The sequence below is a fragment of the Rhipicephalus sanguineus genome, chromosome 9 (genome assembly GCF_013339695.2).
Source record: "Rhipicephalus sanguineus isolate Rsan-2018 chromosome 9, BIME_Rsan_1.4, whole genome shotgun sequence".
Classification (NCBI taxonomy): domain Eukaryota; kingdom Metazoa; phylum Arthropoda; class Arachnida; order Ixodida; family Ixodidae; genus Rhipicephalus; species Rhipicephalus sanguineus.
The window spans coordinates 20,244,146-20,257,593 of NC_051184.2; the positions used below are offsets into that span (position 1 = coordinate 20,244,146).

General features: G+C 46.3%; 1 protein-coding gene across 1 annotated transcript in view; it reads right to left on the minus strand.

Annotated features, from left to right (window-relative positions):
* Positions 1 to 6,984: 6,984 nt before the first annotated feature.
* Positions 6,985 to 13,448, minus strand: part of LOC119404716 (neprilysin-1) — a 36,165-nt gene continuing 29,701 nt past the window's right edge. The window contains exons 17-20 of the mRNA XM_037671363.2: positions 11,587 to 11,652; positions 8,512 to 8,616; positions 8,318 to 8,394; positions 6,985 to 7,165 (exon numbers count right to left, since the gene is read on the minus strand). Coding sequence (XP_037527291.1) covers positions 7,066 to 7,165; positions 8,318 to 8,394; positions 8,512 to 8,616; positions 11,587 to 11,652 — 348 coding nt within the window. The 3' untranslated portion in view covers positions 6,985 to 7,065. The remainder of the gene's footprint in view (positions 7,166 to 8,317; positions 8,395 to 8,511; positions 8,617 to 11,586; positions 11,653 to 13,448) is intronic.

Here is a 13,448-nt window from a genome sequence, read left to right on the forward strand (position 1 = left end):
GCCACGGCGGCCTTTCAGGCGGCACGGTTGGAACGCCAGGGCGTGCTAGCTAGCGATGCTCACATGCTTCGTTCGTCTTTTCTTCTACTCAGGTGTCTCGTCCCATGCGCAGTTTTTCACATCAGAATTACTAGCCCCCAAACACACGCTCCTTGATTTCATCGCTGATGGACAGGCGAATCACTGTTCCGCACTTCGGTTTCATGCTGAGCGCAACTGCATAATTTTTTTACACAGTGCTATTGTCATGACGGTGAAGCGTAGTCACAGACTCTCCTTCTGTTTCATTGTTTCGCACCCCATTTCCCCTTGCCCAGTCCAGGGTAGCCAACCGGAGATTCACCCTGGTTAACCTCCCTCTCTTTCCTCTATCTTTCTCTCTCTTCTATCTCTAGAGTCAGCACCGAATGCTTGTGTAGCTCTGGCAAACACATTTGGGACGACGCAAAGCGACAGGACCCATTCTGAGGACCGGCCTCGGCTTACCGCGGTCGGAGCTTCCGCCGGGCACCTGGTACAGGTCTCCTGAGCTGCTCTCGGTTGGCTTGTCGCCATCAAGACCTTCGCCGTTGCCCAGAGGATCTTGGTCGTAGAGAGTGCTCGCGTTCACGTCGTCGTCGGACTGAAACGGGCGGCAGAAGGAGCCGCGGCCCGACAGGCTATGCGTGCCGTAGGAGGAGTACTCCTGGAGGTCGCGCGTGGACACTACATCGCGCTCGAAGGGGCCGTCCACCATCTTGCCGTCCTCCAGGATGAAACATGTCGGGGCGCACAGCTGGGAGCCTGCGGACAAGAGACGCATATCGCGTGCGTGTGATACACTACGCAACTACATCATCTGGACCGAACCTAAGTATTTGCCGAAGAGACACGACCCTTCTGTGTAGGCGACCCGCCGCCGTGCTCTAGCGGTTATGGTGCTCGACGAAGGTGGCGGGATCAAATCCCGGCTGCGGCGGCCGCATTTCGATGGAGGCGAATTGCTACAGAGACCCGTGTACTTATATCGCCCATATGACCGCGCTCTTTACAGAGCCGGGCGGGTAGATTTACGAATCCCCATTTTATGTAGTTGCATTGTTGGGATGACGAAAGGTTTTTTTTTTTTTTTTGTGGCTAGTGAGCGATGGTCCTCACGGTTTCGTGTTCAATTCATCCAGCTAGACGTCGTAAGCTGTTGCATTAGAAGCCTGCGACAGCTTCTCTGAAAAGGCTTGGCCACGCAGCTTCGCTCTTCTCTTCTGGCACTTTGCTGTTGCGTCCCTCAGCGCCGGAAAGCTATAATTCGAAGAACAATACGGCAGTACCGATGACTTAATACGAGAGGCGGCGTTGACCTGTTCCCGCGCACGACAGTCACAGCGATTGGAAAGAATTTTCCCGGCGTACTCACTGAAGCTTCCGGCATCAAAAATTAAAGGCCGTGCCTGGCCCATAGTATTTCACGCAGTAAAGGGACCTGTGAAGCAGTTTATGTTTACGTTCTCCGCGCGTTAATTTGATCTGCGCCCAAGGTTTGTTCGATAATACGGTCCCAGTCGATCGACCCGTGTTGCTGTAGCGCGGCTCCAGTGCCACGACCGGGTAATTATCAAGAGTTTCCATCAGACCAACGAATCGATCGATCATTAATTAGCGTTTTTATCATTTGTGATTTTTGGTCTCCCAGCGATCTTCGGCGCACGCGTAGTTTCCATTCACATACTCCCGTTTGATAGATACTATTACGTGCTGTCTCAATTACATTAAGTTGAAAGTGCAGCGCTTGCGCTGGACATTTCTACTATCTCTCTGTTCTTTAGATGCGAAGCAGCTTTTGCGCTGGGCTTTGTCAGTAGTTCCATTGGCGACCGTCCGCTTTCTAAGACCTACCTTAGCCATCTATAACATACTGAGCGCGCGCTCGCGCCAAGAAGTCTTCTTCTTCTTCGACCGCCTTGATGATGATACGTGCAGAGCACTTTAGGGGCCCGGGCTGCCGCATGCTGTCCTAGCTTGGCGTAACGCAGACAAAACCACGTGTGCAGGCACGCGCTAGCGCGTTCGGGCCTGTGTAAGGGGCTGGGTAAGACGCTGTGGCCTTACACTCTCTCAGAAATCACGTGATGGCGTCTGGGAACGAGGTTCTGCAGACACGCGATGAACCCGCGTGGCGTGCTCCAACAAGAGTTCAGGACGAGTAACAGCAACATCAACTACAGTGAATTCATGGTGTGCTCCACTTGTAAGAACTCGGGCAAGGTGCCCGTGATGAACGGGACTTTAAGTCGACCCATGCGCTGCTTCGCATCCCCAAATGGTTCCCTTAGTGGGAGACGGTGACACTTTTTTTACACATTCTGGCGATAACTTTCTTAACTGGAAAGCAATAGCGGAATTTTCGCGAAGGTCTTTCATGTAGAGCAAGAGACCCGAAGAACAGGGAAAGACGGCGCAGTGTCACCTCGTTGTCTGTCGATGAAAAGTACACCGCTCATGAAGTGAAAAACGACAAGAATATCTGCAAAAATTGATGGGGCTTTACGTACCGAAACCACGATATGATTAAGAAGGACGCGGTAGTGGAGGGCTCCGGAAATTCCCATCCCTGGGGTTCCTGAACGTGCACCTTTCCTTGGTTCTGATGTTTTCCATTGTTGTCTGCTATTTTTGCTGGGGTTTTCAACATGTATATTTTTCATGTGCTTTTCTCGCCCTCCTTTAAAGCGGAGGGTATGTGGCTAAGTTTATTTGACGTGTTCATTTTTTAATTACTCATGCGAAGCTTGAATTGTCTGACGAGTGTCGATGGCGTTGTAGGCGCGACCGATAGAAAAAAAAAAAACAAAAACAACGGCCCCCACCAGCCCAAAGAAATGGGACTCTCGAAGGAGCGCCGCTCACTTGCGTTATTTCCGTGCGCGGTTTTCCAACAATTGGTGGCCCTCTCTCGATCGCGGCCTCGTCGACGATCAGCCGTTTCTGATATGGCAATCTTATCTTTTATCGAGGTTATCGATGCGACTTATTATTTTACGTCGCCACCACATTTCATTGTTGCCTGGACATGAACGCATGACCGTCGTCCTTTGTAGCAATAAAATTGCGCTGGTAAACACATGGGTGAAGGTTAAATAGACGCCACGGAGGAAGGCAAACTTTAGGAGGGAGCATTGCACTGTGCGAAAGAAAGAAAGAAAGAAAGAAAGGAAGGAGAGAGAAAGAAAGAAAGAAAGAAAAAGAGAGAGAAAGAAAGAGATAGAGAGAGAGAAAAAGGAAGAGATAGAGAAAGAGAGAAAGAAGAAAAGGAAGGAAGGAAGGAAGGAAGAAATAGGTCAGCCACGCACACGCCATGTTTCGCTTGCCCCTATTTTCCCGAAAAGGGAAGGGTTCCTCTTTTTTCTTTTGTGCTTGTTTTCTCGGATTAAGATCTGTTGTATTCCCTTGATACCTACGCTTTCTTTCTGCACTTTAACTCACCTGCATATACAGTTTCTAATGCTATAAGTATTTCAACAACGTTATTATTGCGCTATGCTTGTGTTGTCACATGAACCTTAGGTTGCTTGCTGGACACTTTACATAAATTATCGTTTATCGGAGTCTTCTTTTTCCACGTCGGTGTTTCCCCAAAGGGTTTTGAAGAGTTTCCCAGTATGCATGAAACAAACTTCTTCAGCCATACGCTATTCACTCTATGTGCAGAAATGGCTTAAATGATATATAATCGCGGATAACGTGTTGTATACTTACGGAAAAAATAAGTATTAGCAAAAGTGTACCTTTTCAAACAAGATGCTGTTAGTCAGATTTGTCACTTTTCAATGCATGGCCACGTATGTAGTTTATAATTGAGCGCTTATCCCAATGTGTCAGAATCGGATTAGCGAAATTCATAGCGTTACACCGGCGTACGTGAATTACTCACTTATCGCACTACTCCGTTTCACGGCTTGCCCTGTCACTTAAACAATAGCGAATGGTGTTAAATATGCGCGTTATCGCTAGCAGAGAAATTGCACGTACTGTGCGTGGCAAAAAACCAATAATGCAGGCCAAGGGCACACATGCGCCGTGCTCGCTTACCGAGATCCTGCGACGGGCGGGCATCTGCGGTGTGTCGACTCCCGAGTTCCATGGCCAGGACACTGACCTCGACGGCCTGGCCAGTGTGTGCGCTCTCTGAAGCTTTTGCGAATGGCAGCTCGTTCGACTCCTGGCAAAGCTCATCGAACTCTTTTTTGGTCGTCATGTGGAACCGAGAAAGCTACGAAAAGCTTTGCCACACCGAACGCTGTACCTGCTCCTGTTCTGTAGCGCGCACGAACCTAGACCATGAATTTTCTTTCTCGTCTACATGCCCTCGTTCTGGCACGCGGGGCGAAACAGTGTAATTGCACATGTAACCACTGCGCAGCTAGGAATCCAATAAATCTCATTTAATGAGATATTGTGTCTTTAGTATCTCATTTAATGAGATACTCAAGAATTTAATGTTCGTAATAATTTTATTAAGGTGAAAGCCTTAGATGCCTCATCAAGCGCGAAATTTCATGAAGTTTGATTCGGTATCCTGCGGCGTGTGGGACCAGTGATGCCCCCTCCTCCACCCCCCCCACCCGCCCTAAAAAATAATAAAAAATGGCCGGCATTCTGCCCTGCGAAAGTGAACGTCCAGCGAATGTAGCAAACGCCACACATAGTGATGGGAGGGGAGGGGGGTATGTTTTATTGTTACTTTAAAGTAATGGCAGTGGTAATCGTTTTGTGGTCGCTTAGATACACCGTGATTGGCTCCGCGAGCATTTTCAGCAAGACAAATTTGTTCATTTGGTCGAGCCTTGTATTTACGCTGTTTTTTTTTCTGGTGTCTTTAATTTCCTTTTTCTACCCATTGCAGTTTTAGAATGAACTGAATGAGTAGCTAGACGGGTCTCCCTTTTATATATGGAAGCGGGAAAGACACGCGAGGAGGAGGAGGAAGGGCCTTTTGTCGTCAGTCGAAGCCCTCGTGTGAAGTGCAAAGCAGCTGCAACCTAATCATTACCGGGAACGCGTGGGAGGGTGTTCCCATTGTTCACAGGCGCCTTATCATCCATCATGCGGTTTTGATGCTTGTTTTGTGGTTTTCTTTATTGGAACGAGCACTGAGCTCTGCTGTACGCCTGATTTCAGAGAAAGATATGCCGTTTGCCTTCCGTTGTTAAAAGGCCCCTAGACCACACAGAGGTCGAAATTTAGTCGAGGCGTTGCAGTTGTGCACGACGCAACAGCGAACGCGTTCGTGGACTCGACTGTCCACCTCTCCGAAAGCCCTTCCTCAGCGTCCGAGGTGAAAACGCAACGAGCGCGCGTATCTGATAGCAGAGGAGCACGAGAGCCCGAGAGTCTGTTCGTCGTTTAGGGGCCTGGCGTTTTGTTTTTTAGTCCACCGAGACAGAACCGTTGCGTGGTAGATCTCAGCGCTGTAAAATCACCATCGCGTATTGACGTCACCACATAACGTCATGATGACGTCACAGATCGCCAAAAATTTGCCACGTCATTATGACGTCTCATGATGACGTCATCGCATGACATCTAACTTTGTCAAATGTGGTCCGATCACGGAGGCAATGCAAAAACAGGTGAAGTGCTTCTGATCTACGAGGCAGTGCAAAACCACGTTAGGTGCAGAAAGCTATCGAAGGGCGGCGGGGCAGGATCGATACATCGACTTAGAAGAAAAACACGGTGGCTTTTGCCTTCGTGTCGTCCTAATTGAATGCATGACGGAGCATGTGAGTTTTTTCGAGCGACATTCTCCTAATAGCATCGAAATTCTTAACATCCGTGTAGTGGGTATATACCATTATTAAATAGAAGGAATTAACGTGATGGGAAGTGTCTCTACGAACTTTTAGCACAGAAACTGCATTAATGACACGAATACGCAACTTACAAACGTAAGCACGAATGCGAAGTCTCTCATTTAACGTGTCATTAAACTGATTTCGAGACTGCGATAACGAGCCCGTGTATATACAGGGAGAAGAGCAGTGCGTTCATTGTGCCCGCATGTGATAATAAATCATACAACAGAACAATCCCATTTGCCAACGTTTAAATAATGTTATATGCAGCCTCGCACTTGTGGTGCCAAGCCTGAAGGAAGAGCGGAGCCGGGTGCCCTTTCTTCTCTTTACTTTTTCTTTCATTCCTCTCTTTCTTTCTCATCCTCGCTTTTTCTATCTTTATTTCAGTTTCTTTTTCTATCTTTCTGCTTCTTTATCTTTCTCTCTCTCTCTCTTCATTCCCTTTATTCCTGTCTACTTTTTCTTTCTCTCTCATTTTCTTTCTCTCTCTCTCTTTAACGACTTTCCACTTCACCGAGATGAGAGAAACGGAGAAAGGCAGGCAGGTTAACCAAGCTGGCTATGCGTATGCGCATGCGTCACATGACGCGTACGCATACGTCTTCATGCGTATGCGTCATGTGATCTTCCGGTTCCGATGCCGAACAGGGCAGGGAAGGAATTTGGCTCGCGAAGGCTAAACGGGGCGAGTGGCAAGGGTTTCAAGCTCGCATCCTCACATCATGGTTTCGCGCCGCTTCAAATTATTGTTTTTCACAGCTCGTAATGAACCGATTTGAAGAACTCTGGCGGCATAATGCTCTTCATTCGGCACACATCAACTTCCAGCGTCTAACTAAAATTTGCTATGTGGCCCGGTGAGGGGCCCTTTAAACTGCTATTTTGCTGACCCAGTGACGTAAAGGCCTTCATCAGCATTATGAAGCACCACGTTTGCCTTACCTCACGGGCGAACCTTGTATTTGTTTAGTTCAGCATAAAATTAGTGTTTTGTTTCAAAGCGCTTTATTTTACCTGTTTGTGTCAAGAATATTGGCGAGCACCGCAGATTGGACAACAATAATAGAATACCCCGTGTGTTGCATAAAAGGTACACAGTCTCAAAATAGTTTTCACTATTCTTTATTGTAAGAATTTGACGATCGCAGCATGTTTGGCGAGCATAACATGCGAATGATTCGGAAGGTTTTCGACGCCGCAGCGTTGCTTTTCCTCCTTAGCGACGAAAACCTCACCAGATGGCGCACCGGTATCTTCGGTTCATAGTGGAATACGGTGGGCACTTGAACGTATCGGAGAAGGCGGGCAAGTTTGACAGTGGCACGTTGACGCTAAAAGAAAAAAAAGAAAAGGAAATATAGCTATCGGAGTTGGGAAGCACCCACGAATGCACATTTGAAAGCGTGGTCTGGCTGGGTCAGTGTTTCACTTGCCCCCCCCCCCCTCCCCTGCCTGACCCCCCTTGTACGCACGCTTATGCAAAGACTGAGCGATGCGAGCCAGCCATGCGCGTTCGCTCGACACTGCGCTCTGCTGCGAGTGTAATTAAACGTTACCGAGTGATAGCCCGCGAGTGACACTACTGGCGAAGCGCACGTACTCGCTCGAAACGACACTAAGTTTGACCATGTGACATTCGTATACGAAGCGTCGAAATGTTTCTCCCTAAAATTCGAGAGATTCCGGACTTTTCAAATTTCATAAAGATATCTTAAATGGACAAAATAGGCTGATTAGATAGTTGGTGTAATGTATATCGTGAGGATTAGCGCAAGGAAACGTCGCAGGACGACTGAATACATGAGGACGGAAGCGCTGTGTCCTTGTGCCTTGGTCATCCTTCGTCGTTTCGTTGCGGTAAACAACAATATCTCTCGTATACGTTCTCACCTCTTCTCCAGTGTGGGGTATTAAAGGAGCCATCGTCAAGCGAATTTTGTTACCAATTAGATTTCTGTGGCGGCGGCGTTACACGCGAAAAACCGGGTGCCGGCGAGCCTATACAGAAATGTGCTCCGCGAAGGTGCGCCGGTGACATCGAATTTGTATGCGCCGTTTTCGAATGACTGATGCTCTCACGGTCGTGGGCTTGTGTGCGATTAGTCCGGCCTGATACGGCAATCTGATCTTTTTAATCGAGGTGACTTGTCTTTTCACGTTGCCACATTTTGCTGTTACCCGGATATGAACGCATATGACCGTCGTTGTTGCCGGTAGCATCTGAAGTGTTGCTCTGCTAAGTACGCGAGTGAAGGTCTGAGTCCCAGCATGGAAGAAAGAAAAGAAGTTAGGAGGTAGCATTGCGCAATGCGATAGTAATCCGGGTCAACTACGCACACGCCAACCTTCGCTTGCCTCCATTTTTCCGGTTGGGGAAAGGCTCCTTAATTTTTTTTTTTGACGCCGAGATGAAATTCTGTGTGACTTCTTCTGCACTTTGCATTTTTAAAATACAATAATGAAATGTCAAACTTTCGTTATACCCGTATTGACTTGGGCTGTGTGGGTCGTACTGTATTTGCTCTTTCAGGTACTCGGGACGACTCAGGCTGCACATTACCTGTAATAAGATGAACGTGACCGGCACTTTTAAGAGCTTACGTTATGTTCAAGAGATGACTAGGTGGATAATGTTGCCCATAAAGAAAACAGGAAACATCGCCGTGATGACGCTTACCATAGCATTCGCGATAAAGAACAGCTGCTCCCCGGAGAATTCTTCCAGGTCTTTCAGACGAGTGTCTACGTTTTTGTATTCCGCTTGCAGAAGCTTTTTGTACGCCTGCAAAGTGAGATGTTAGTTGACTTCGTGATTTTAGGTCGTGCTGTGACAACTTGTAACACTTTCGAGACGCTTTGTACACATTCGAATAAAAAACTTGTCTTTTGCTGGTTGTGTCGACTTGTGGCTACGAAAGAGCAACATACGTTAAGGTTTGCATGAATTGAACCTTCTGCGTAATAAACGCTTCTGCATTTAACTTAATTTTGCAGTGCACCGTTGCCTACGATGACTTTGCTAGAGGCACTACCATGTTCGACGAGTCGTTCTGCGTGCCGCTTTACGCGAGCCACGTCAAAAAGTTTAATTTTTCTTTGCTCGAAATGAACATAAACGAAAACGAATTTCAGCTGCATTTCTAGCCTGAGATTTGAGTCTACTTACGCAAAAGCAGAACATGAATGACTTCGGAATAAACTTATATTTAAGTACAGTTTAGTTAGTAATAATTACTTGAAAATAAATAAACGTATTCTGACATCATTTTTGTTGCATTAAAATATCGAGCGCCCTGAAATAATTAATGCCTAAATTTGACGCATTTACAGACAGTTGCTCATAGGCGGCGTCTCAAAAAGGTTAAGGTAGCTAAAATACCTTATCTTCATGGGTTTTTCTTTTTTTTTTTCGTATGCCAAAGCAATGCACGCATAAGTAAACGTAAGAATATTTACGGGAACATGTTTCTTATGCTGTTTGCGGATTTATTCTCTAACAATGACTGTTAAGAGTCGCATTAAGCCCTTCTACTGTACAACTATCTACGCATACTCGCCAGCAAGGGCCTCTGAACTGGCGACTAATATATAAAATTCGGATAATGTATCAAAGAAGCGAAACGCAGTTAGGAACAGATTTGTGCAAACATCAGCCACGCAGTAATGAAGGTCACGTGCGAGCGACGTTTTATTAGCCTCAATAGGCCATACGTTCAACTGGAAAAGCCACTCAGGGACATTGATATTCCGGCAACTAGCGCAATTTTGACCAACGTTACCGAAATTTCCGAGTGGCATATATCAATGGCTTAGCAGTACTTGTTTCTGGGCTAGTTCGTTCTTGTTTACGACTTTTTCTTTCTCGTCTTCCTACCCACCGCGGTTGCCTAGCTTGGCTGCTGACCCGAAGGTCGCAGTCAAGCTGCGGCGGGCGCATTTCGATGGAGGCGAAGTGCCAGAGGCGCGTATGCTTAGATTTGGGTGCGCTTTGAACAACCCCAGGTGGTCGAAATTTCCGGACCCCTTCACTACGGTGTCTCTCATAATCATCGAGGTTTTGGGACATAAAACCCAAACAATTATCGTCTCTCGTCTCCTTCTGTGGTGGTTTTAGCGACTTTTGTGTTCCAGTAAATATATTGGTGGCATTCTGACGTGACCACGTTTCTCCGAGCGAGTGCATTACCATCATTTAAACACAAGGTCGAGTGAAAGACAAAAAAAAATTACACCATTTTCCGCTAAAGGGGACCGTGAGGCGATGCGAAGCCGGAGCACTTGCACGATCGCGTTCCGTTGGCGTTCGTTGGGCATGCTACCGACCTCGCGTCGTGGAACGCGAAGAGGAACGCTACGCGCGTCTTGTCTTCCCTCTAGCCTGGCCGTTAATTCTCATAGGGCGAGCGGGGGCACCGTAGGAGAGGAGAGAGAGGGGGAGGGGACGCGCATGCGCTGGCGCTCATCGCGGCGTTGCGCAGGAGAGAATTTCGGCATGTCTAGCCGGCGTTTCAAAGAGCGGAGAGGGGAAGTGCAGAGGGGGAAAGGGGAGAGGGGAGGGTAGAGGAGAGGAGGTGTGTGGAGAGGTATGCGCATGCGCAGTAAGGGTGGTCACGCCGCACACCACCACCACCACCGGTTTGAACTCCGCTATAAGATGCTTCGCATCTAAAAGAGAAAGGTTCGATACAGAGAAAGGTCGTGTATTCCACGTCCTGCTTACATGTATATACACCCTTAATCAGGTCCCGGATTAAGCGCTGCCTCTAGCTAGGAAAATATAGCGAGACGAAAAAGGTCTGGTTTCCTGGCTGTATACCGTGCTTTACAGTGTTTTCGTCTCAATTTCCAGATTGTATAAGTGCCTTCACTCATGTTGTTTATCGTAGTCTTAAGAAAATTATTGCATGATGTACTGTTAAAAACTTACGGATTAAACGATCTCGATTACCTTTACGTATCTGCTAGCTTTTCATGACAAAATAACACTTTTTATGGGAAAAAATGCGAGGACGAGGAAGTGCGAAGAAATATTTATCTAAGGTACAAAGATCATTATAGCTTGTGGATACACTACAACATCTGGACTCCTCTCGTTATGCTCCTAAACACAAGTGTCTTTTTAATGGAAGAAATAACATGTCATTCAACCCGAATGGTGCTACCATTTGAAGGTGGAACTCACAAGCTTTGAGCAGTCTGAATTACGGTGAAGAATACAAAACCGTATGTACAATTATATTTATTATATGCCGCCAAATCACTGATTCAATGCTTTTTGTCATGTAGAAGTAGCGTATATTACATTCCATGGCGTAATTAAGTCGAATAGCCGTTGAGAAACTGATTGCAACAGGGCACACATTAGCAATGAAGCTTCAGGGCAACTGCAGCACCAACTATACAACATTAATGTCCGGTATTATGTTGAGAATAAGCAAAATTTTAGGGGTACAGTTTTTTATTTTCGTTTTATCTTGAGATTTTTTTATGCATATAACATTCTGTTCTCTATAACCGCTTCCTAGATGCATATCCTGCTGTTGGTTACTAGCTATCTTGTGCGCGTTGTTAAACTGGATGTCCCCCTGAAATGTTCTGCTTTAGGAGCTCCTGTTGTATTGTTCAAATTGTATGCACGTTTCTTTTGAGTTACAAGTGAAAGCGAATTGAATATCAGACAGTTTACGCGGTACCCGATTAAGCGCTTTAAGCACTTCACACCAGCAAAACAATAGAAAGCAGCGCAACTTACCTCGAAAGCCAGGCGCAGTCCGCCGTTGTCTGCAATGTTCTCGCCTACGGTGTTCTTGCCATTGAGCTGCAGTTCGGAAAATTACTCAGTAAGTTTTGTTTATTATGTGTGATATAGGGTCAAACTACGTAGTATTCTATCAGATATACCGAAAGTAACAATTGCAGAGAGACGCTGCTAAGCCGGAATTTTAGGACTCCTCTTGTCTTGCGTATTGATGTGTCCAGGATCTAAGTAGAAATCATACTACTGCAACATTTCTTTGATATGGACGATTAGCCTTAAGTACTACGCCTTGACTTTCTAATCACAAAGAGCTGCACAATGTGGCCCTTATTCAGGTAGAGCCAACGTAAATAAGTAAAAAAAATGTACTGGTATGTCCCATGGTTTTACGTTCTTCGTAGTAACTCGGCCAAATGAAACTGCAGTTGAAAGGAAACTACCATCCTTAGCAGCGGCATTGCGAATTTTACTGCGAATCTCCACTAAAAAACAGCAGTACCATGCGCCCACATGATAGGTTATTTTGGCTGTATCCTTTTGGCCGCCGCTGTGCTATACTGTAAAAATGTCTGTTAACACTGCCCGCGGCAAGTTATCTTTTCGTCCACTTTTCTTCACATTTACCTTACATTTACTACTAATAACATCCCCTATACTTTCCTTGGCATTATTGTCTGTTAGTCCTCAATAATATTGTGCATAACAAAGAAAAACTAGCCCTTAAATTAACACTTCTTCCCTTCATTCACAGCGAGGGTCTCGTTCTGGCAGACTTGATGCTTTCAGATGGTATGCGAGGGATTATTGGTCATCTGCCAGCTCGTAATAAGTTCACGTGATACGTGACGTCAACCAGCAGAAAAAAAAGTGTTCCAAACTGGCCGTCATGGCTACTGGCGGCGCTGACTGACGCTCCCACGTTTAAATGTACATATATACCCTATAAAGTGGATGGGGGGATGGCCGCCGCGGTAGCTCAGTTGGTAGATCATCGGACGCGTTATTCGAAGGTCGCAGGTTCGGTCCCTGCCCGCGGCAGGTTATCTTTTCGTCCACTTTTCTTTCTTCACATTTACCTTACATTTACTACTAATAACATCCCCTATACTTTCCTTGGCATTATTGTCTGTTAGTCCTCAATAATATTGTGCATAACAAAGAAAAACGAGCCCTTAAATTAACACTTCTTCCTTTCATAAAATTTATAGGTATTTTCTGTTTTACCTATATGGAATTCCTTGGATTAGGAGAAATCTACACCCGGTTTTTCAAATTATTTAATTTGATAGTTTTGCCCAGTAAACAAGTAGTTTTTGTAGATATCACAGCCACATCGTAATATATGCATGCAGAACACTGTTAGATCTTACCTGGTCTTCAACATAAAAGTTATGTTAGGGCTGTCAAGATGTTGTGCATGGCAGCAATTCGCCTAAAAGTTCGCAACGCAGGCGTTTACACGACATAGCGCACTGTATACATCAACATTAGAAACTGGCGCAGTGTTAGCATATATAGTGAGCAGCGTGCCAGCCACGCATTTGCCCAGATGCTCGCAGCCTCGTCACTGCGTCGATGCACACCGGCCCTCTGGTGGTCAGAGGACATGAGCGCGCGTCGGCTTACGCGAGAGAAGAGCCAAGAAACAATGTATTTTATCCATAAATAACGAGAAAAATAGCTACCAAATGCGCCAAAGTAGAAGTTCAAAGCAGCCAAAAAAAGTAGCCATGGCGCCAACCAGAAATTTTCGTCGCCATACGGGGTCGTAATGTAGCCAATTTGACGCAAGGTAGCCCCCAATGGCAACCCTGCTGTCGACACAGTTTAGCTAGCAGGTGGAAACCCTTTGAGAA